Below are 24,122 nucleotides of genomic sequence, written 5' to 3' on the forward strand. Positions count from 1 at the left end.
GCGCGTGAGAGAGATGATGCGCCCAGAGCAGTTATTAAAAGAGCGCTACTTGGAAGTTAGTAAAAAAAAAATACTTAGCAAGAGTTCACTGAGACATGAACAGGTGGGCACACATTACAGTACTGTGGTTTCCGTTCAGACAAAGAGAGACAAGATATTGCATTTATTGCTGTTAAACAATTGGTTATACCATATGTCATAAAGGGATGGAAGGAACTATAAATGTGTAATAGGGTGACATAACAGTATAAATCAGTACTTGAAGTGGAATGAAGAGCTGGCACTCTCAGCTTAGACTTGAGCAAGCACTTTAGAAGAGAAACAGATGATGTTGGTGCCACGGGTTTCTTCCATCATTCATAGATCCCCCTGGGTCATTTTCTCTAAGTGGACTCTTCGCAGTTCGATGCTAACTTTGCTGAGCTCTGCGAGAGTAATCCTTTGTCCTGTACCCCATATTCTAATTGGGTGCAGTGCCAATGGTCTCTGAGCTACGAGGTGGACATGGCCAAACGTGTTAATATTAAACAGCCTGGAATCGGTGGGCACTCATTGGGCACAGCACATACAGCGTGGAGACCTCCCAGAGTCAGCAGGCCCCTCAATCAAACTTCCCTTTTGCAATGTGGCAGCCATAATAGTGAAGTTTGCCTCTTAAAGGGATAGAGGCCCCAATGCCACCGGACCAGTACATTACGAAAAGGACATTAGGGGAGCATGAGACCGTCCTTGACACGGATGTCAGCATGCAGTGCAGGACTGGAAGCTGTCTGAAATTGATAACTTTCATTTTTCGAAAAGGTATCAACCTTTCTCAGTAATCCAATATTGCTTTTTGACCATTGAATGTGCCCGAAAGCGTTTGTGCATTTGCTGGACGTTTTCACCGCCCATGCTTTGCTCTAAAACCAATCTGCAGGATGACTGGTTTCATTTCTCCACGAATATGGCCCTAATATGAGCAGAAACAAAGACCCATTCGTCCAGGGTCGTTTTAAGGCAATGGCAAAGTGGACACTTGCCCAGAGCCCCACCCTTCTAAGGGGCCCCTTTGCGTAGTGAGCATTCTAGGTTTCCATGACTCTGTCCCACTCCTATGAATTTATTATCCAAACCTCTCTCTTCCTGCTTCGACCTATGACTCGGTCTCTCTCTGTCTCTCTCTACCCAGTGTCATTTTAAGGATTGGTGGGACCTGGGCAAAAGAAATTTCAGATATTTAAATATTTTTTGGGTTCACGTGCCCTTTTTATGAGGACATACATATTAAAATTCGAAGTTGTTCCAAAATGGAGACCCCAAAGATGACACTGCATTTATCCGAATTGACACTTCAATTAAACAATGAATGTTTAACAAGCAATAAATGATCTGGCCAGGCCCTTTACTCTCTTATTTTTGTAAATACTTTAGCTCTGAGAGCGAGATGGGTAAAGAGGTTTCGAGCCCAGAAATAAAATGTTGAAAAGTAAGTGCTATATGGGTACTGTATATAGGTGACCGGAGGAAGTTTATAGTTCAAAGACAAACCTTTGTCCCTTGACGAATGTGTGACTTCCTCTGGTCTCAATTATGTTTCTTTCCCTTAAAGACAGGGGAAAGAATGAAGGATATGTTTCCTACCAGACAAGCAAATGTTTGTGTTTTGTGATTCATGCCTCCTTCTCAAGGCCCTGTGCTAGGAAGAGATTATTCAAACTAGGGTTTATATTTCTCTTTGTCCTAAAAAAAAACATTGCACAGTCAATTCAGTACATGGCTGAAACATGTTGATGCAGATGACACGGATTTATGGATTTAGGGTTTTTAAGAATCCTGGAGCATCTGTTATTTGTGTTTTTTAAACTGGTTAGAGACACACCAAATAACGTTGAATTTGGGGTTGCCTCTAGACAATTATAAAAATAAGGATGCATGTGATATGATCTCATCCCAGCATCTGATATCAAGAGTTCTCAAGTTTGATATAGCAAAATTATCCTAGGAGAAGATATATCATACTAGGATCCTACGATAAAGCATGCCACGAAATGTGGGTGAGGATTTTTTTCCTTATGAGGAAAGAGATGTTTTTGTTGAAGAGACGCTCCCAGAAGCTAACCTGGTTGATAGAAAAGAGTGTGAGTGATTTGCTGGCCCTTTTTTCTGTATAGACAGTTGATGTTAGGGAGCATGGACCAGCGTTTTTCTTACCTCTTCTTCCCTTGTTGTGTTGAGCTATTCAGGATACTTTCGAAACGTAAGTCAACTTGCAGAATCAATGGGAGCAGAACATAAAGGTCCAGCATTTCTATTGTGGCAAATTTACTAATGTATCCACTTATAAGGAGAACACTTCTATAGTCTCTGAAGTAATGTCTCCAAAGCCTATGCCGGTCTATCTATCTATCTGGGGGATTTGGATGCAACAACAGCCAATTACTGAGTGACCCTAATTGGGCTGGGATCAAAAACGCGAGTCCAAAAAGCCAAGTTTTAAGAATGAGCTTGAAGACCTGAATATCCACTGTGGCACAGAGCAGCTGTAGTAGGGTGTTTCAGTCCCTAGCACAAGGTAGGAATAAGAGCTCCAGCTCCATTTATTCCTTCTGAATTTGAGAATCACCACCAACAAGGAACTGGAGGAACGGAGTGATCTTGACAAATGGTCAGGTGTGATTCTTTTAAACAGGTACTGAGGAACTTATTGATAAAAAAGCTCTGTGTGTCAAGAATAACTCTCTAAACTACACCTGTTCCTTAACAGGAAGCCAGTGAAGCTCTTTCAGGTGGGGTGGATGTGGGCCCTCTTAGAGAGTTTCAGCAGAGCCGTGCTGCAGCGTGTTGATCCAGCTTTAGTGTCTTTAGGAGATAGGCTGGTAATGCCAGTAAAGTGAATTGCCATAATCCAACCGCGAGTTGATCAGTGCCTGTATCACAGTTCTCTGCTGCAGTAGAGGGAGAAGGAAGAGAAACTTTTTCATACTCTTTAGTTTTCTGAAACAAGAGCCCACTACACTGGCCACTTAGGGACGAAGTTGGCAGAGTTATAAAATATCAACCCCACGTTGTGGTCATCATAAGGTAGGTATGGGATGCACACCTTCATTCATTGGATTTTTAAACCTGTCATCTGTATTTTCCTTTGATAGCGTGCAAACTGGTGTGGTACCAGCCCATGTTGGCACCCATTTTAAACAATATCATTAGGAGGGGCGTCATTTCGCCCAAACCAATTGCACAACTCAGTGAGCGCCTTGTTGGCATTCATTGTTGCTTAACATTCATCAAACTATTCTGTCAATTCCATCTAATTTGCTCTTTTTCGCATCCTTTTGATCATTCGTCGCCCACACGTGGAATAATGTGCGTTTTTCCAAGTTTCTGATGTTCAAAATGTGTCCATCCGGAACTCTATGCATGAACATGACTGACGCAATGATTCGTCAGAGGCAGTGTTTATTCATAAAAACCCAATGCATTTCGGGCTAAAATCACCATTTGTCAGGGGTCACTGTAAGCAATAGAACAATAATCACCTTTAGTTGCATAGTTTACATTTTGCGTTATTCATCATAATATAAAAATAACAAATTCATCACATTCCCACTTTACATTATGTTTTGCTCAAGTATTCCCTCAGTAAAACACTGTGTTTAAGGATCTACTTAGTCCCCCTCCATTATTGGTACAGGCACGTGTTGTTGTTCTTCTTTTACATCACTTTTTTTGTATTGATAGCAGCAACAATTAGTGTAGCACTTTCAACAGGGTTTACGGCCACCATTGCAGCCTGTGTATGCAGTTTTAAACTGCCATTTCAACCTTGCAAAATAAACCTTTTGCCTGCCCCAAACTTTCCTTCTTAATACATTTAAGTCACCCATGGGTAGACCCTGAACAGCCTAGAGGGCGGGGTACAGTGTATTCAAAATGTTGGCAATGTCTTTTTTTTTTACCTGTCCTGGTAGTGAAAAACCCCTACTGCAAGGCCTACCGCTCCTATAGTATTACCTTGGGTTACTTCATTACATTAAATAAGTGCTAACTTTCAATTGGGAGTAGGTAGACAGGTCTTAGGATTTGTAAATAAAAGCCCTCTTTAATGGCAAAGTCGGATTTTAGTCACAATTCCGTAAGCGCAATCTCTTGCCACAACTATTTGTTATTTGCTGCCTGTATCTTGGGTCCAATAACTAGATGTAGTTGGCAGTTTGTCTTTGTGTATTGCTCCCAGACAGTGAGACAAAAATAAGCTAGGTGTTTGCAGGATGGGCCATTCTGAGTTAACGAGGGGGAGCAACAGTTGTCTACCACACTTGAATATCACAAAGACCGTGCCTGGGCACGTTCACAAAGAGTTTGACACTAGTCTATTGTGACCCCAGACAATCTGGGGACAGGACAGGGAGGAAGGAGATTTTAAGCACCTCTGGGGTGTGGAAATCTCTAGAAGCTTCTCCCACTTCAAAGAGGGCACCAGATATAAATAGTGGACATCAGAGCCCAACTCTTCAGTACACATCGGGACCTGTGGAAGGCTCAGAAGGAGGACTGCCACTTTGCTGCTCTGCTGTGCTGCCCTGCTGCTCTTCTACCTGACTGAACTTGCATATTGAACCCCGGACCACCAGAGTGACTTGAAGGGCTAGTTGACTGCCCTCCTGATCAGAAGCCCAAGGCACAGAACAGGCTTCCTCCATCTTGAGCCCACTACCTGGACTCTTCCAGCTGTAAGTCCCACCCTCCCAAGTGGTGCCACCTTAGTCCTGGTTCCTTCAAGGTGGTCCTGAAAGTACTCCACCAGCCCCAACGATTGTCCCAGCAAAGCAGATGCATTGGAGCGGCAGCACGACACATCGCTGACAAGAAATTCTGCATTAAAGCTATGGCACTATGCATCATCTCACCAGGCTCCACATCGGGACGAGCTTCATGGTTTATCTCTAATGCAGGACTTTGCATTGTGGCCCGAAGCCTTCCATGAACTGCCACTGTGAGATGCATCCTCATTTCAGGCCTTCACAACTCAAGACCTCCTCAACTGGATTCTCGATGATGACCCAGGACCCTGCATTCCAAGCCCTCCAGCTTCTTCAGGGTCAGCTGGTGAACAATGCATATCGGTATAGAACTTCGCATCACAAGAAACTCATTGATGGTCTCCCCAACAATGATGCAGGACCTTGAATCACTGCTTTGCATCTCCTAGGAATCTCTGCTGCATGAAGCATTCTCGACGCAGGACTCCGCATCACTTTGCAACCAGGTCTTAAGATGCTCTCCTTCAGCTGGCCTAACTGGGTCTCTCTAGCCTGCCCATGCTTGATTACAGTCGGCCCGAGCTTGTCACTTTGTCTCAGACCAGCAGGACCAGATGTCCACAGATGGAGTTTTGTTATTTTTGGCACTAATTTCACCTAAATATTTAAAATTACATATCTCCAGTTCAATCAATTGGATTTTTTGTCATGTGGCCTTAAATTAAATTATTAAATACATTTTATTCCCTTTTTCTAAATTGTTGCGGGATGTGTGTTGTGCTGTGTTTTCACTTTATTACAGTTTGAAGTTCTGCATACATTGCCTCTAAGTTAATCCTTACCGATTTTGTGCCAAGCTACCAGAGGTTTGAGCACAAGTTAATATTGGGTTTGCTTGTGACTTCATGATGACAAGGACTGTTTTTGCTGCTTAAGTAGTGTTTGGCCCTTCCTCAACCAGTGACCCGATTTCTTACAGGGGGACCGTTTCTGAAGAAAAACAAAAGAATGCTGTCCAGTTTTTACTTACGTAGGGACCTGGCCAGACAGTTAATTGTCTGCGTTGCAGATTTGTGGTCCAGGACACACGCATTTACTAAACATGTAAAAGTGTAGAAACAAAGGAAGGACGAAGAGACTAACTATTGGGTAAATGTGATAAGAGCAACAGAGCTAGGTTTATCAGAAGGACAGTAGGTGGTCCGGGGGGGGGAGGGGGGGGGGCATTTCATTTACTTGTACATACAAGGTCCCCAGCGCCTTCGCCACAGGACAGATGCCCTGTTTGAAATTGCTTTTAGTTCCTTACAAAAGGCAATCATGAATGTCTTTGATTCCTTCAATAAAAATAACTTAACCACAGACACCAAATCAGTATAAGAAGTGGTATTTTGTCTCATAGAAGAAGTCGAATTACGAACATGGGGGCATATTACCAACAACTAGCGATAATTATCGCTATGTTGGTTTAGCGGCGATATTTTTATCACCGAGCTGCGGCGATTTTTATCGCTTAGGACCCTTGCTATTATCAAGGTATATGTCCTAAGCAATAAAAATCGGCCGAAATACATGAATATCGCTGAAAAGTCAGCGATATTCATGCATTACTGAGCTAATGCTCTTAGCCATGTTATCCACCAACCATTGGATAACATGGCTAAGAACTGCTCAGGGGCAGGTGTTAGCTTTTGGAGATATTCGCGCTTAGCGCGAATATCTCCAAAAGTTGGCAATAGGAGATAGCGATGTTAGCTACTGTTTCCAGTCGCTAACATCTTGGAACACCCACTTTGCATGTCATTAGTGATAAATATCACTGACATGCAAAGCGGGGCCCAAGATGGTCACTATCTCCTACTAGGTGCCGCTAACTGGTGTCAGCGACAGCTAGGTAATAGGGAGATAACTTTATCTCCGCTTTCTTGGCTTTTAAAGCCAAAAAAGCGGAGATAAACCCCCTTGATAATATGCCCCATGGATTCTTATTCAGGGCTATGTGGGTGGAATGAAAACTACGACAGCAATAGAAAGACAAGGAATCAGAGACACTAATCACAAGGAGAAAGAAAATCTAATTTCTATTTCTACCTATTTAATAATGTGTAAATGTTTGTTCCATTAAATCAGCGAGGCTTTAGTATACTGGATTAGACAATGTTTGCTTTTAAAAAACATAAGAGGAGAAACTGCACAGTTGTAACTCAAGTGCTGCTAATCCCTCGATATAATGAGTGTATTGAAAGGCGATCCCTCTATAAAATGAGTGTAATGACTGTTACTTCCTCCCATTCAGACAGATGATGGACTAACAGTGGTGTGGAGTGAGACTGGAAATCCAAGCACAGAGTGGAAACGAGCTGAGATACACCTTGGAAAGTTGAGGAATTTCGAAATAATTTTTGAAGGAATTCGCACTAAAGACCTCGGTGGGGGAGCTGGAGTAGATGATATTGAATTCAAAAACTGCTCATCAGGTGAGTTATTAGATATATATAATGTATTCTGTGTTTCCTGGCACCTTGCCTGCGGCTCGATTCTCCCCCGGTGCTGAACATTCCATTTGCGGGTGTGGTCGTGACAGAACCATTCCGTCATCCACACAGCCCAACCGTGAGGCATGACGGAATGGTTTAGTAGCAAGCATCGAAGGGGTTAAACTAAACGCAGATCTACAATAATAGTGGCTGTATAGTGCGTATGGGTGCAATCATGAACATTATTCATACATTGTGTGACAGTAATAATGGAATTTTAAAGAGCATTTTTTTGAGTTTTGTAGAGTGCTGACTGCTTTAGAGCAGAACCATGAATTGTAGGTTGATGTGGATGGTATTAATGGTGACGTTAGGTTACCAGAAAACATTTTTCCTGAACAACCACAGATGTACAAACTTATTAAACTGCCAGATGCAATGAAGAGGCACTGAGAGACTCACAGGCTTTCAGGCAGAGGCCGGCAACAGAGTCCAGTCCTAGTCCAGTTGCCATTGGTCAGCTGGGTACTTCCAGGAGATAGATTCTTACAGCTCGTTGTGCCCCTGTAGCCACAAAGATCAGTTAACTGACCCTTGGTGTACACTTCTTTGTCCTGGGTCCAACAGAGAGCAGATCTACCCCTTTGGGGCTCCTCTCAGGACATGATGAGCAGGTCGAGTCATCTCCTATTCTTCTGTAGGTCCAGACAGTATTCTGACTTGGTGCTGAGGTGGTAACTCCTATTCATTCCTTACCCATTGGGGTAAACGTTTTCATTGGCAACTGTACCACTTTTTTAGTAGTTGTTTTTGCCTTACAACAAACAGGGCCAGAATGCCATGTGTCGGGGCATTTTCAAAATGACAAAAGTCTTCAGCCACACTAAACTTGGGATGTGAGGATTGAGGGTGTGTATTGTAGTGCCCTGTGGTAGTTCCTAGTGTCCCCCTACATTTAACACTAAACTCAGGTTTAAAGCAGGCACTGTACCCAGAGACAGAAGTCTGGAAGGGCAAAAGCTGGGCCTTTCATCAACCAGAATTGGGATACACATGGAATGTCCTGGCATACTATTCTCTCCTTTTCAAGTGCATATAAGTTCTACATTTAGCTTAAGAGACCTGTCAAGCAGAATTGAAACTGTGGTGTCAACAGAACACCCACAGCCCCCATCCTGAGCAATCTATTGAGCTCAAAGGAGTCCTATCTGCTCATCCCGGGCAACCGATCATGTGCTTCTAAGAGGAATTACACATCTCTTTCCCAGCTGAGCCAAGGCTATGTGTTGGAGGAAGGTTAATAGATGGCAGACAAAGTGCATTCTCCCCCCGCCACACTGCATGCTTTACAAGGACCCAACCCCACATCAAACTCGGGAGTCGTACTTGATTTTCTGCAGTGTGCTGCTTGTTTATTAAAATTTAAGTTCTCTGGTCAATTACCTCATTGACCCACCAATCTCTTTATTTATTCGTACATATTCAAATACAGTATTTAGGAATAAACTTGCACTTATAATACAATATATACATTCACCGCCCATTCCACTGGGCCTTTTATTTGACTTCAGGGTTGCGCCAGCAGGCCACAATCCAGATCACCTGCCCCATAACGTTAACCCCCTTCTGGTCAACAGAGCCGCAGGTGAGGAAAGCGCCCACTTGGGCAACCAGCGGCCTCTGGGGTAGGGCTGAAAAGCCAAGGCCACCAGCAGGTCGGCCCCAACTCTCCCGCCAGCCCAGAGTCCATACTGATTTAGCAAACCTGTTCAGAGTTAACTGTCTCTAGACAAGAAGTTCCCGTGGTATTCTTGTCCGGAACCCCGCTACTGCCCTAATCGAATCCTTATTAATAGGGATGGGTGGGTGGGTGTCTTCTCTTGGAGACGTCCGACTCCTGGATGATCAGCGGACAAAGAGGGGGCCTCTAGGCTGGTCGCGGGCTTTTAAGCCTCGCGCCCTACTAACACTTCCGGGGCATACCTCGTCCTTTGTTCCCATTGGTCCTGACGCGACGCTCACTTCCGGGTCACGCAACCCGGAAGTGACCCGGCTCCGGGTCGGCCCTTTGGCTGCCACTAACGACGCCATTCCCCGATGGGGGTTGGCGCCTTCCATAGATGGCAGACAAAGTGCATTCTCCCCCCGCCACACTGCATGCTTTACAAGGACCCAACCCCACATCAAACTCGGGAGTCGTACTTGATTTTCTGCAGTGTGCTGCTTGTTTATTAAAATTTAAGTTCTCTGGTCAATTACCTCATTGACCCACCAATCTCTTTATTTATTCGTACATATTCAAATACAGTATTTAGGAATAAACTTGCACTTATAATACAATATATACATTCACCGCCCATTCCACTGGGCCTTTTATTTGACTTCAGGGTTGCGCCAGCAGGCCACAATCCAGATCACCTGCCCCATACGTTAACCCCCTTCTGGTCAACAGAGCCGCAGGTGAGGAAAGCGCCCACTTGGGCAACCAGCGGCCTCTGGGGTAGGGCTGAAAAGCCAAGGCCACCAGCAGGTCGGCCCCAACTCTCCCGCCAGCCCAGAGTCCATACTGATTTAGCAAACCTGTTCAGAGTTAACTGTCTCTAGACAAGAAGTTCCCGTGGTATTCTTGTCCGGAACCTAGCCACAGGACGAGGAGCTTACTGGCGGACTCGACCTCCCCCCCCTGCGCTCAAGAGCTTCGGAGACGGCTCCTAGGACTGTTTCTATAAATATCTCCATACCCGCCTCCGACAAGTGGACTCCGTCCTTTGCATATAACTCCGGCCTTTCTGCCTGAATTAATTTATGGCGAATCGCTTTAATACTCGATTGTTTCAGGATTTCCGCCACCGATTGGTTCAGTCTTTTGACAGATCTGTTTATTGCCTTCATGGGTGCGCCCCGAGCCCACACGAGTCTCGGGATGACTTCCGACCACAGTACTATAGCTTCTGGGAAAATGTTTTTGATTGCTGCTAGGGTAGAAAACAGGGATTCCTTCACTTCTCTCCTCCCGCCTGGAATCATGTCGTTGCCTCCGCAGTGCAACACGAATACGTCTGGCGAAGGCATGCCTTTTGCCAGAGCCGCTTTTACATCCCTCGGGACGTCCGCTACGCGCTGCCCGCCTATTCCCACCCAATGATGGTCACAACCTCGCATCATGGTCACCCTGTCCCTGAGTGTCTTTTCGAAGTGCGCCCCGGCCCTGCGAATGAAGGAGTGGCCGCACCAACAGATTTGGGTTCTCTTAGGGGAGGTACCTAAAGTAAATATGAAGAGTAAATGTGAAGAGATACAGGCAGTCGATTCTCACAAAAAGGAACGCAAGCGAAAGATACGTCAGACTAATTGCGGGCGGATATAACGTTCATAACAAGATGATTTCCAGCGACCCAACCTTTTGATTACCTGTTCGGGTAGGCCTAGGCCAGCAGCCGTTGTCGCTGCTCCAATTCTAAACGAATGTGATGTAAATTCGGCCGGATCCACTCCGATCCGTGCCAAGGCCATTTTTACTACCCGAGTGAACTGGAACCTGGTAAGGGGTAACCCATTCTCATGAATCAAGAGTCTATCATCAGTTCCCTGGGGCCTAACTTGGAGAAATACCCTCAGCAAATTGACCGGACAGAAGGGCTCACCCTCTACTCTACCCAGTTGTAACCAGGTACCTCTACCCAGCGGATCCGTTTTCGATCTCCGCACCCTTAGCCGTAGGACACCTTTGGACTCGATTATATCAGAGCACCTCAGACCCCCTTCCCTATCTGATTTAGACGCCGGGAGTAATTCTGAAATTCTCAGAGCCCCACAAAAGGCTAAGGTATAGGCCACCCGGAACAACTGTGTCTCATACTGGGAGAAACATACGAAAGGGAGAGCTCCTAAGATTTTTATCAGTTTTTCTACGTTTATCGGCCTCCTACAATCTTTCTCCCCGGGCGCTAGGCGCTCCCAACCTCTCATTGCTCTTCTAACTCTCTGGTCTTTAGTCGGATCAGACACCCCCCGTAGACCCGCATAAAATGCTAAAGCCGACAGCTGCCTTTTCATGAATGCTAACGACTTCGCTTGCTCTTTCTGCTGCACGATGAAGCCTAATACACTCTGGGGGGCAAAGATGTCCGCTACACCCACACCCCTCAGGTATGCCATATACGACTCCCATGACCTCTGATACATACTCATAGTCCTTGGAGCCAAGGATGCAGATATCAACTCGGGGGCTGTGGGGCACCAAACTTCCATAGCTCCGCTGGGAAGGCTGACATTGACATCTCCGCCTGGGGCCAATGCTCCCGGAACTCTGTTAACTTAAAACGAGACAATGCATCAGCCGCTTGGAACATGTTTAGCAGTGAATTGGACATTATGGCTCAGGCATTGCAAAACCAATTCCTTCAACAACCTGAGTACCCAAGTACAGGTGGCCCTCTGGCTATTAATCACCATGACTACGGACATATTGTCTGACCAGAATACTATACTCTTGTTTGCCAGCAGATCTCCCCACAAGTGCAAAGCCACCACTATGGGGAAAAGTTCAAGGAAGGAAATGTTAGTAGTCAGGCCTCGCTCGATCCATTCATCTGGCCAGCACTGCATACACCATTTTTGACCGAATATAGCTCCGAAACCAATACTACCTGCAGCGTCGGTGAACAGCTCAAGATCCGTATTAGAAGAACAGGCTGCTCGCCACAATACCGTGCCATTGAAGTCCCTCAAAAAACTTCTCCAAATCATAAGATCCTCTCTAACTGTGGCTGAGAGCCTCACTCTGTGGTGTTTGGCCCGCAGTCCAGACATCGCCCTCGCTATACTCCTGGAGAAGGCCCTGCCCATAGGAATGACCCGCAGAGCAAAGTTTAGTTGACCCAAAAGAACTTGTAGCTGATGTAAGGTTACCTTCCTTGCCCCCAGGCAGCCATCAATAGCGGCCCTAAAGGCATCGACCTTGACTTTTGGCAGCCTGCACACTCCTGCTGTCGTATCAATCTCTATGCCCAGGAAGGTCAAACACGTTGTCGGGCCTTCGGTTTTTTCCGCCGCCAAAGGTACTCCGAGCGCCTCAGCCAAGCGCTGGAAGCCCAGCAGGGCCTTCCTGCACGACTGGGAACCCTCGGGACCCATGAACAGAAAATCGTCCAGGTAGTGGACTACAGCATGTGAGTTGTCAGAGGCCAGAAACTGCTCAACCGCCCATTCTAGGAACCTTGCGAAAGTCTCGAAAACTGCACAGGCAATAGAACACCCCATACGCATGCACAAATCCAGAAAATAGTTACCGTCGAATGTGAAGCCCAAGAACCTGGTGTCGTCCGGGTGCACGGGCAGTAATCGAAAGGCTGATTCAATATCGGCTTTAGCCATTAGAGCTCCCTCCCCTAATGCCTGCAATTTCTCAATAGCCGTGTCAAATTTGGTATACTTCACTGAGCACAGATCCGGGTCTAACTTATCGTTGACTGAAAGCCCTGGGGGACTCGACAGATTATGGATCAGACGGAATTTACCCTCCTCCTTTTTCGGAACTAGACCCAAAGGGGAGCAAACCAGATTATGGGTAGGTGGTTCTGTGAAAGGACCCCCAACCCGCCCCAACGCTACCTCCTTCATGATCTTTTCTCGAGCTGCCTCCATATTTCGCAACACTGAGCTCTGATTGCGAGGTGGGACAATGGAAGGTGGGGCTGAAGACGGGATGCGAAAGCCAATTGTAAAACCCTGCAGTAGGAATTGAGCCTCCCCAAGATTATCGTATTTACTGAGGAGGTGTGTCAGGACATGCCGTTTAATTGGAGTTGGTAGTTTTTTCAGGGGTCTTAGCTGGCTTTCCTTTTGGGGCGCTGTGGCTGGCTTGTTCTTTGGGGTTACTGGTTTTCTTAAAACACCTAATCTCGGGATGAGAGGTACCCCCGCAGTAGGAACAGCAGTGTTTGAATTTACACGAGACCCCCCTGGTACATTCATTTCTATTAAACTGCCAGCAGGCCTGTTTTTTCTCACCGACCCCTTTGTGAGTCCAAAAGGACTGGCTCTGAGTTGAGGGGACTGGGGTAGGCGTTGAAGGGGTGGAATAAAAGACTGTATGCCACAAATTAATCTCCCGTTGGTCCCATGCTATACCCGGGTGAACTGCCTTCATCTGCCTGAACATTTTATCGTATTTCAGCCACCCCTGGCCTGGAAACTCCGTTGCCGCTCCATGTATCAATGATATATAACTCATCATTTCTGGGCCTAAAACAGGATATTTTTCAAGCATAACAGCGGCATATATTGCAAATCCCGTGATCCAATTCTTCATGGACCATTCTACCCATGATTTCTTCTGATTGTAATCTCCCTCCTTTCCGGCTTTGGGCTTTCCGGCCGCCACCCCCGCGTTGATAAGGTCGAACACTTCTATGTATTCGCCTCTGAGTATCCTGTCCTTCATATCTGCTGGCACATGCCAAGTTATCCCCGCGGATGGCGATAAGGTCATCGAGGAAGAACCAAACATTAGAGGGCTGAAAGCTAATAATGGGGAACCAGCTGGTTGCCCCCCAAACCCTCCATGCATCTGGCCATTAGAGGGACCCGGAACCTCACCCACTGCATTTGCCCTTGAGCCCTGACTTGGACACCCTAGATTGGAGAAAGCGGTCATCGCTAAGGGGGACCCGTGAGCTGAGTAAGCAGGAAACATTGAGCTTACCGGGCTGCTACCTATCGCCTGACCATGTGACCCATATAATTGCATCCCTGGTAACTGAGCGACCCCCCCGGGCTGAACCCAGACTTGCGACACTCCGCTACCCGGCTGTGCCACTACTGGCGGTAACATACCGTGCGGACCGGACCCCCCCACAGAAGTGACGGGGAACCCTCCTATCAGCGTAGGCCTAGTTGCCTCATACTGCCCATCGGCGTCATCTGTGTCGTTTTCTGCGCCTGAGTTCGAATCAATTGTCTCTGGCGCCTCCTCCTCACCTGGTGATACTGGCCGTGAATCCGTTGGCCTAGATCGCTTGCCTCTTGCCGAGCTTATAAGCTTTTCTGGGGTCTGCTTCATTCTTTTGCCTCTCCCCCTCTCCTCCTGAGAGTTCGCATCTGCTTTAGCCCCGTCTCTCATATTCTTAAGTACCCAATCCATGCCCTTCTCTCTTGTGAACTCCAGCAGCTCCGTAAAGGCAAGGAATTCCTCCTTCTTGGCTGCGGGTTGTTTACCCTTCGGTACCTTCTTCGACGGCATCCTGCACTTAAAGAAAACAACGTTAAAAAACTTATCGAGAGACGCAAACGGCTTTTTAGGCCCACCGCGCCACGGATGTGCCCGGGCCCCAGGAAATCGGATGATCGAGCGCCAGCGCTCGCCCTCCCCCCCGGACACGAGGATTTACCGCTGCAAACCCCCCCCCTGCCAACAACATTTAAATCCAGAAACTAAGCACGAAAGGCTGTAAAAGGCTGTAAGGAAATCTAGCACACACTGCAAGGCCCGCTAACCTAAACCACGAGTCGGGGTAACTCTCGCTGTATACTCCAACGCGATGCTCCCACGATGTCTTCTCTTGGAGACGTCCGACTCCTGGATGATCAGCGGACAAAGAGGGGGCCTCTAGGCTGGTCGCGGGCTTTTAAGCCTCGCGCCCTACTAACACTTCCGGGGCGTACCTCGTCCTTTGTTCCCATTGGTCCTGACGCGACGCTCACTTCCGGGTCACGCAACCCGGAAGTGACCCGGCTCCGGGTCGGCCCTTTGGCTGCCACTAACGACGCCATTCCCCGATGGGGGTTGGCGCCTTCCAATGTGCAAGTAGGATTAAACCAATGTACCCATATTTAGAGGGGGAACATAGGCACTTCACTCCTGGTTAGCAGCTGTAAAATGCACAGAGTTCTAAAACCAGCAGAAATATGATCCAGAAAAATATCAAAAAACATTTTTGAAGAAAGCTATTTAGAAGATGTTGGTATTTTGTAAAAGCATATTTGCGATTGTTTTTGCCAAGGTGATTTTGCACCCAGTGTTTTCACATGAAACTGCCAGTGGTGCTTAAAAATCAGATGCTTATGAGAGTGGTAGTTACATTTGTATTTGTGTCTGTCTCAGGTGGCTTGTTATGATATTGACGACTTATGGTTGACAAAATCTAAACCAGGTCTGGACCCATTTCCTTTTGATTATGAGCATTTTGAAAAAAATCATTTAGATTGCCAAAGAATTACAGGGCATATTACCAACAACTAGCGATAATTATCGCTATGTTGGTTTAGATATTTTTATCGCCGAGCTGCTGCGATTTTGATCACTTAGGAACCCCTGCTATTATCAAGGTTTATCTCCTAAGCGATAAAAATCGGCCGAAATGCATGAATATCGCTGAAAAGTCAGCGATATTCATGCATTACCGGGCTAATGCTCTTAGCCATGTTATCCACCTACCATTGGATAACATACCTAAGAACTGCTCAGGGCAGGTGTTAGCTTTTGGAGATATTCGCGCTTAGCGCGAATATCTCCAAAAGTTGGTAATAGGAGATAGCGATGTTAGCGACTGTTTCCAGTCGCTAACATCTTGGCATGCCCACTTTGCATGTCATTAGTGATAAATATCACTGACTTGCAAAGCGGGGCCCAAGATGGTCGCTATCTCCTACTATCTGTTGCTAACTGGTGTTAGCGACAGCTAGGTAATAGGGAGATAATTTTATCTCCGCTTGCTTGGCTTTTATAGAGATAAACCCCCTTGATAAAATGCCCCTACATTCCCATGGCTATGGTTAGTTTCACTCATTGAGCAGTAGGTCTTTCTGACAATTGTATTTATTGGGAGGGAAAAAGATGAAGTCTGGGTTAAAAAGCGTTTTCACTTTGCGTTAAGCACCTGAAGTCACCTGAACTGTTCTTTGTGAAACATTTTTAAAAAAACATTATTAGCCCATCTTGGGTGCAGGATACTCTTTGTGGTGTGATTTATACTAAGGCCACTTAGAAGTATATTTAATGTAGATTTAGTGAAATGTGGTAAAATGGCTCCAAAATAAATGCAGATCCTAAGACAAAAAATACATTATTAAAAAAAGAAGAGATTTTTTTTGCTCCTTATAATGTTTTAATACTGAGTATTTTCTGTTATAATACTTGAAGCAACTAGGATGAAATGCACATTTTCTGCAAGGTCACTCATGGTATTTTACCACTTTCTGGACCCCATTTGTATTGCTAATAGGACTCTGTGCCTTCTGACACTGCTACTCATTGCCACAGGGCCTGCACTCTTGTCCTGAAATGGTATTAGTAAAATTGGTTTAACCTAGTTTAAATTTCCTACAAGTCTTTCCTGCAAGTTCGTGTGAAGGGCACAGAAAACAAACCAATGACATCACATGTATAAGTCATCTGAGAGCATCCGTGTGTATTTATTTAACGCATCAATATGATAAAAATATGGATGCCAAATATCAATGTGCAGTGGATGGCTGTAGCTTAAAGGTGCTGCAGTAACACATGGCAAGTCCGACATGTAGGAAAGCCTGTTTATATATATCAGAAAACCACTCCAAAAGTGTTCCATGGAAAGCTCATCAGAGAAAGTGACTAAGATATAAATGATATTAGCACACTAGCTGTATAAAATACTTGCCCTTGTTGTCACCGACAGTTTGGGGAAATGCTGGAGAGATCTTTCAATTGTACTTTCTACATAGTTCAAAATCTGATGCAATGCTGAAATCAGATGTTGACAAGTTCAGCAGAAAAGTAACTTTGTAAAAATGTTTTTTGTGCTGCATGAGCGAACACTGTCGTGTAACCAGTTCTGCCATTCATCATACTTCCAGAGACCTCCCGGCATGTGCTAACACCTTTGCCACTCAGAAGGCAATATCCTGACCTCTGGCTCAAGGAGGATAGAAGTGTTTCCAATAACTCACCACTTAGTAGTGATTATCTATCTTTGAGGTTTGTGGTGCAGTAGGCAGAACAAAGAACCACCCTAACACTTCTATTGACTTCCTGATCCCACATGAGGCTGCCAAGATCTGATCCCATTAATTTCTAAAGCCCTCCTTAACCACTTAGATCTAACCCTAGCAGGAGGAAGAACCACTTGTGACCATGCCATGGGGAGGAGAATCCATCTAAATGGGAGTGCAGCTAAACATCAGCCTGGAGCTCTTCCAGAGGGAAAATAGGTATAACCAGCTTAAAGCTTCTGTGGCAAATTTACAAGCCCCTTGCGACACTGTTACGCTGCCGTTGCGTCACTTTTGTGATGCAGCGGCGGCATAAACAGTGCGCCACGTTGTGACCTATTTACAACGTGGTGCATCTAGGCAGATGCGTCATGTTGTAAAGCCCTGCGCTACATGAAACCTGCGTCAGGTTTCATGTGGGCGTTCTGTCGCAGGGTGGGCGTTCCCTCGAAGGAAACCCCCATAAAACTGACGCAGTGAAATCTACAAGATTTCACTGCGTCAGTTTTACGACGCTGCTGCGTCAAATCCTTACGCCTGCTTGAAGCAGGCGTAGGGAGTGTCGCACCATGTTGAGTATGGGTGGCCCCTGTGCATTGCAGGAGTTGTATCGCGCTTGCGACGCGACTCCATCAATGCACCGCCCATACGCCACAAGATGCGTCAAGCATCTTCCCTTCGTTGCACCATGGTGCGCCGCTGCGGGGGCGGGATTTTGATCGCTATCTTATCACCCTTGATCTAAACCCCGTTCTGGTCGACTGAACCTTTATTGCCTGTCATTGAGGGAAGAAAGTGCATCTCTTACCAGGTTAGTTCAATCAAAAATGGACTCCGCTCGGAAGAACCACAAACTACTTCTAGCTTTCAAGGATTTATTATAAGGTTAGGGTAAGTTGCAAATACAAGCATCTCAGAATGATATTCACAAGATACATGGGTACGACTACATACATGTGCTCTCTGAAAACCCTCAGACGAGCAAAGAAAACTACCAGGACTAGTTCCAACATTAAAAGAGCTGCAAGCATAGACACGTATTGTGATCTCTCAGTCATTTACAGCCGGAATAAAAGGGTCAGGTTAGGCTGTCCCTACCCTGCTCTGGATGGTATCCCTACTTAACAAAATCCCAACCTACCAAAAGGTGTCAGCGGTGAATGACTCCCTAGGGAGATCACCCACTCTTAGTATCTAGATGAAAACTTATGATCGCCGGTCATGACCCCTCTCTGCCTACCCATCCGCTCTCTAAAGGGTCCTCAGGCATCTGCTCTAACTCCACCCAGGGGTGCTGTCCCAAATACCAAACACACAACAACATTTGAGACGCCCCTCGCGAGACGCCCCTCACGTGGTGTTGCTTCTGGCTTTTTCCATGATGATCCTCATTGGAGCCTCGTGCGTTAGAGTTGACCTTGCTTCTCAGACTCTTCTCCGGCCCGCCGATACCCCTTAAACATTCCTGAACCCTCCTCCGTGTCTGTTTCATTCTCCTAAACAACCTTCTATTCATTCGATGTATAATTGGATCCCCCCTCTCACTTGCAGACAGACATCTGCAGCTAGGATCCCAATTCTCATAAACTTCTAACAGAAGTTTGCAACATTTTGTCTCGGCGCAACTTGGCTCATACTAATACGTGTAAATCAAGCATGGTGAAACATTTCAGGCCTACAACATTTCTCATAGTGATTATATTCTTCAAATCCTTCATTAATCAATATCATGTTAATAGTCTGCTTTATGATTATGTAAACACATCTATCAAATAAAAACCTATTGAAAACAGAATTACTAAATGTCATTTAGTGCAATCCACGTCGTGCAAATGAATACCTTTCCCAACCCTTTCGGCTCTGGCCCTGAGGCCTACTTCGTTCTGTGTTTGCAGCATGTCATTCTTACGTTTTAGCAGCTACACGACATGGATCAGGATTAATCACGTCTAATAAGGTTATACATTTTCACACATTTCTGCATTAGTTCCACTTCTATATAAAATCTCTAGATTAACTACACATTTCAGAATATAGGTGAATATAATGTTAGCACTCATGGCATTTCTCTTCATGATTGTGCGTACTACATGTAAGTGTGATGCACTGCTACAATTCGTTCAGTTTGCGCTCTCTCAGTTCCCCCCTTTGATGACCTCTTGGGGTCATCACCAACATTTAAACTGAACTAATTGCTAGTGTTCCTCGCTTCTGTGTTTCTAGAGCCCTCAGGCTCCTATACTGATTGTCTTGTATAGCAGCTAGTCTCTGTAGCTGTTCTCTCCGGGTTCTCTCCAATCTCTTTGATCTATACCATTTGTATGCCCTCACCAATCCCCACAACATGATCACACAGATCAATATTATGATGATAGGTTTCATCACATACCATACGAAGCTCTTTGCCAAGTTGGCGAACCAACCTCCAACGTCACCCATTCCATGGCCCACTTTTTCCCAAACATTAGCTCTACTCGGGTCTTCGATCTCTTTGTGGATATTAGTTATGTTCATGATAACCTTCTCCAAGGGCTTTGAATTGTCTGGAATGTAAGTGCAACATTCTTGGACCTTCACAGCCTTACAGACTCCGCCCTCTTTTGCTAGCAGGACGTCTAATGCAAGACGGTTCTGAAGCACCATGGCCCTTATCGATTGCATCTCTCCTTCCACCATCATTAAGGACCTAGCAGTGCTGGCAGACAATCTGTCTACGACTGTTGCCAGTCGTCTAATTTTGACATCATTGAGGATCAGTCCTAAAAGAGGAAATACAGCTCCAAATACATCTCCAACCATTTCCGCATCTCCTACGTCTCTTCTCCCCCTCGCTGAAGCCTTGCCCTCAATGATCTCTAAGTCTTGGGCATGGTATATTTTGGGGAAGATAATTGCCAAGTAACATGATCCATACCAGTTGTCAGGCAGTCTCACGTAGGCATTTCTTCCACACACAAAAAATACATTTGGAATCACTTGCATTCCTTTCAGGAAATCTTTTGTATAATATTCTAAATTGAAAGCATGTTCACAACTGACTTCTCCTACGTATACATTTTCGTAATACGTTTTGGCTCTGTGAAGACATACCTTTCCTCTCTGCGTTTTATCCAAAGCTATTGGACCACTACTACCCTTTCTCTTGTGTGCCTTCTCTTCCTCGGTCCAATCTGTTTTCCATTGTCCTGATTTTTTCAAAATCTTTTGCCTTCTGTATCGATCATCCACCTGCCCTATAAACTTCTTCTCGACTTCTGACACCTTGCATGGCAAGTTATTCCTGCGGGCATGTGAAGTATCTAGGGTAATCCAAGGAATGAAGAACTTAGCCAATCTGTCTTCACTCTTCCAGTAGTCCCATTTATTCATCTGTTTATAATTTGGGACTTCCGGTAACACTGAATCATAATTGGAGAAATAGTATTCAAAACTATCTCTCCCATAAAATATACTAAGCAATAAGCTACATGTCAGCGGGAGGTGATGGTATCTAATGCCTTCATCTACAGACGCCGGCAACTGCATGCAGACATAACAGTCCTTAACCTCCATGGCATCCACATATTCATACAAAAGTTTAGCATAAGCATTTGACCTAAAGTCGCCTTGGGACTCATCCATATGTAATCTGCGGGCTTCTGCTGCTAATAACGCCTTCTCCTGTATGCTTTCTCCTTTCTCACCAGCAACAGTGGGTTTTGGTGTCACTACAGACTTCTCGTCTGATACCCTTGCCTCCCTCTCATGTCCCACTACATATGAAACTGTAACTACTAAAGCTATTAGAAGTATCACTCCTACTATTAGTGTGCCTATAATACATTTGGCTCTACGATTCGGGGTGCCGGCTTCCATTTCGTCAGACAGTAGGATTCTCTTCCTTATTCCAACGCAAAGTTCTTTTCTTCTCGTCCCTTTACAGTCTCTCTTGCTCCTTCAGTCTTTAGAACCCCACAACTGGAAGCTGGCAACTCCTTTGCAAAAAGTCTTTTAAAGCTTCAACACAGACAACCCTAGCCCTTCTCCGTCAACTTATAGGAAGGTCCCTAAGAATTTCTGCTTCCTAGGCGCTAGGTAATCTTCTTCTTCTTAGTTATTTACAAAAGTCTTTAAGCATCCACAATTAATTTCGGACCTGCGGCTTGAATAGCATAGTTCAATATTTCCAGGCGAAGAGTGTGCTCTTCATGGCTTGTTATCTTTGTTCCAAGGTCAGGGAATTGCAATTCGGTGAAAAACATGTGCTTTAACTTGCTCAGGCGGGGAGGGCTGGGGAGTGTGAAAGTTAGTGACCCTTCTGCTTCGACTCCGGGTACTAACAGCTGTACTTCCACCGTGATGATGGGCTCAGAGCTGGACTCCACCACCGCTCGTATCCTCCCTGTCTCCCGCTCCAAAGACATTTGTCGCCAGATATGTCCACTCAGGGGTGGCGTATCTTCTGCTAGGCACACGTACTCTTCTTGATCTTCTTAGATCTGGTGCTTCAGAGCCCTGCGCACCTTCTTCCTGGTCAGAATCTTCGGATATTGGAGAGAGGGTTCTCTCTGGAGTCGACCTCAGACTTGAACTTCTTCTTTGAGGCCAGCTGGCTTCTCCACGTCTTACCCTCCTGCTTCTTGTCCTCCTGCTTTGTTCTCGCTCTCTTTCAGCCTGGTCAGTATCTGATTCGTACTCCCAGCTACTTTCTCCTTCAGTAGCGTCGTCTGTTTCGCTGTTGTACTGACCATCCTCAGGCTGATCAGACTCGTTCCCTGCTTCTTCTGGTACCTCTACAGCTTGGCTAGCCCCCTCTATGGCTTCTCTGTCCACCGCTGGACTTCTATCCGAGAGAGGAGCTGTTTCTTCCAGAGGTGCTGGAACCCTCCGCGTATGCGACGCGTGGATCCAATTGGGCAGGCCTCCCACCTTCACTGCAGTGTTCGTGATCAGGATGATCTGGTAGGGCCCTCGCCAGCGAACATTCAGGCAGCTTCTTCTCACGTGCTTTCGCACAAGCACCCAATCACCAGGGCACAGGTCATGGCACGGGTCCTGGCACGACGGAACTTCGGCAGCCTGCACCTGAAGGGACACAGAATGAATGGCGTCAGACAGCCCCTTACAATAGTCCAGGATCATATCATCTGTGATGTTTAACAATGCAGCAGTTGGTACAGATGGCAACCTCATTGCTCTCCCCATTAACACCTCGTGAGGCGACAGTCCCGTTCTTCTGTCTGGGGTACTACGGAGGCTCATAAGGACCAATGGCAGAGCATCAGGCCAACTCAGGGACGTTGATGAACACATCTTCGCAATTCGGGCCTTAATGGTGCTATTTATCTGCTCCACGATTCCTGATGCTTCGGGTCGGTAACTACAATGCAATTTCTGGTCTATGTTCAGGGCCGCACAAATCATCTTCACAAGCTCGCTGTTGAAATGCGTTCCCCTATCTGATTCCAAAGAGGCCGGCACCCCGAATCTAGGGATGAGTTCCCTAAGCAGTAACTTGGCTACTGTGAGGGTGTCACACCTGCGTGTAGGGTATGCCTCGACCCATCTGGAAAATACGCAACCAACCACCAAAACATAAGGTAGGCGGTTGCACCTTGGCATTTCAATGAAGTCTAACTGCATTCGATTGAATGGACCTCCAGACCTCCCTATGTGGCTCAGTGCAACTGGTGTTCTTTTTCCTACATTCAGCTGCTGACAGGTCACACAACGTTGGCACACTGCTTCGGCTGCTACTCTGAACTTAGGGTTATACCAGGTCTGTCTGAATACCCTCATCATAGCGTCTCTCCCTAGGTGTACTGGACCATGGATTTGTCTAGCCATTGGGCTCACCAGCTCATTGGGTAACACTGCCCTTCCATCTGCCGAAACCCAGAAATGAGCCTCACCCATCACACATCCTGCCTTTTCCCATGTTTGCTTTTCAAAATCGGGTGCGTTTTCTTGCATGCATTTCAGCTCATCCCAGGTGTCGACAGTTTCCAATATCATGGCTAATTCAGTTCTTACATTTATTCCACCCACTTCCACCTCTGTGAAAGAGTACCCTTGTTCCGCGCAATACCTCGCAACTTCGTCGGCATATCTATTGCCTTGTGACACGAAGTCCATATTTCGAGTATGAGCGGTACATTTTACAACGGCAATCCCTGCCGGACATTGCAAAGCTTCTAACAATAGACGCACAAACTCTCCATTTCGAATGGGAGAGCCTGAAGACGTCATGTAACCTCTTTGAGACCACAACTGCCCGTAATCATGAACTACCCCGTAACCGTATTGGCTGTCGGTGTATATGGTGACTCGAATTTGGTTGCTTGCCAGGCAGGCTCGCGTCAATGCAATAATTTCGGCTACCTGAGCGGAGTGTACTCCTTCCAGGCATCCGGCTTCCACAACTCCAATAATTGTACAAACAGCATAAGCTGCTCTCAACTGCCCAACTTCGTCTCTTACACATGAGCCATCGACAAAGAAAACTTCATCGGGGTCAGTCAGTGGCTCATCCACGATGTCGGGTCTCGGTTTGGTGCATAGTTCAGTCACATCAAGGCAATCATGGTCTGTACATTCATCATCATCGACATCACATGGGAGTGGCATCAAGGTACCAGGGTTCAAAACAGAGCATCTCTTGAGGGTCACGTTCTCTGCAGCAAGAATGACTTGCTCATAGCGCGTGAGCCTGCTATTGGTCAGATGCTGTGTTTTGGTCCTGGTCATCAACAGTTCAACAGAGTGGGGCACGTACACCTCTAACGGGTGCCCCATCACAATATTCTCACAACGCTCGATACTGACACCTGTTGCAGTAACGGATTTGAGACATCCAGGCAACGCTGCGGCTACTGGGTCTAAAGTAGCCGAGAAATAGGCAACTGGTCTACGGGCATTCCCATGAATTTGGACCAACACAGACAACGCACAACCC

At 46.1% G+C, this 24,122-nt stretch overlaps 1 protein-coding gene across 1 annotated transcript in view; it reads left to right on the forward strand.

The window, feature by feature from the left end:
- The window catches only part of MALRD1 (MAM and LDL receptor class A domain containing 1), a 2,333,045-nt gene that overhangs the window by 1,278,939 nt on the left and 1,029,984 nt on the right, over nucleotides 1-24,122 (forward strand). The window contains exon 25 of the mRNA XM_086939858.1: nucleotides 7,039-7,219. Within this exon, the coding sequence (XP_086795984.1) occupies nucleotides 7,039-7,219 (181 nt within the window). The remainder of the gene's footprint in view (nucleotides 1-7,038; nucleotides 7,220-24,122) is intronic.

The sequence above is a fragment of the Lissotriton vulgaris genome, chromosome 10, assembly GCF_964263255.1.
Source record: "Lissotriton vulgaris chromosome 10, aLisVul1.2, whole genome shotgun sequence".
Taxonomy (NCBI): domain Eukaryota; kingdom Metazoa; phylum Chordata; class Amphibia; order Caudata; family Salamandridae; genus Lissotriton; species Lissotriton vulgaris.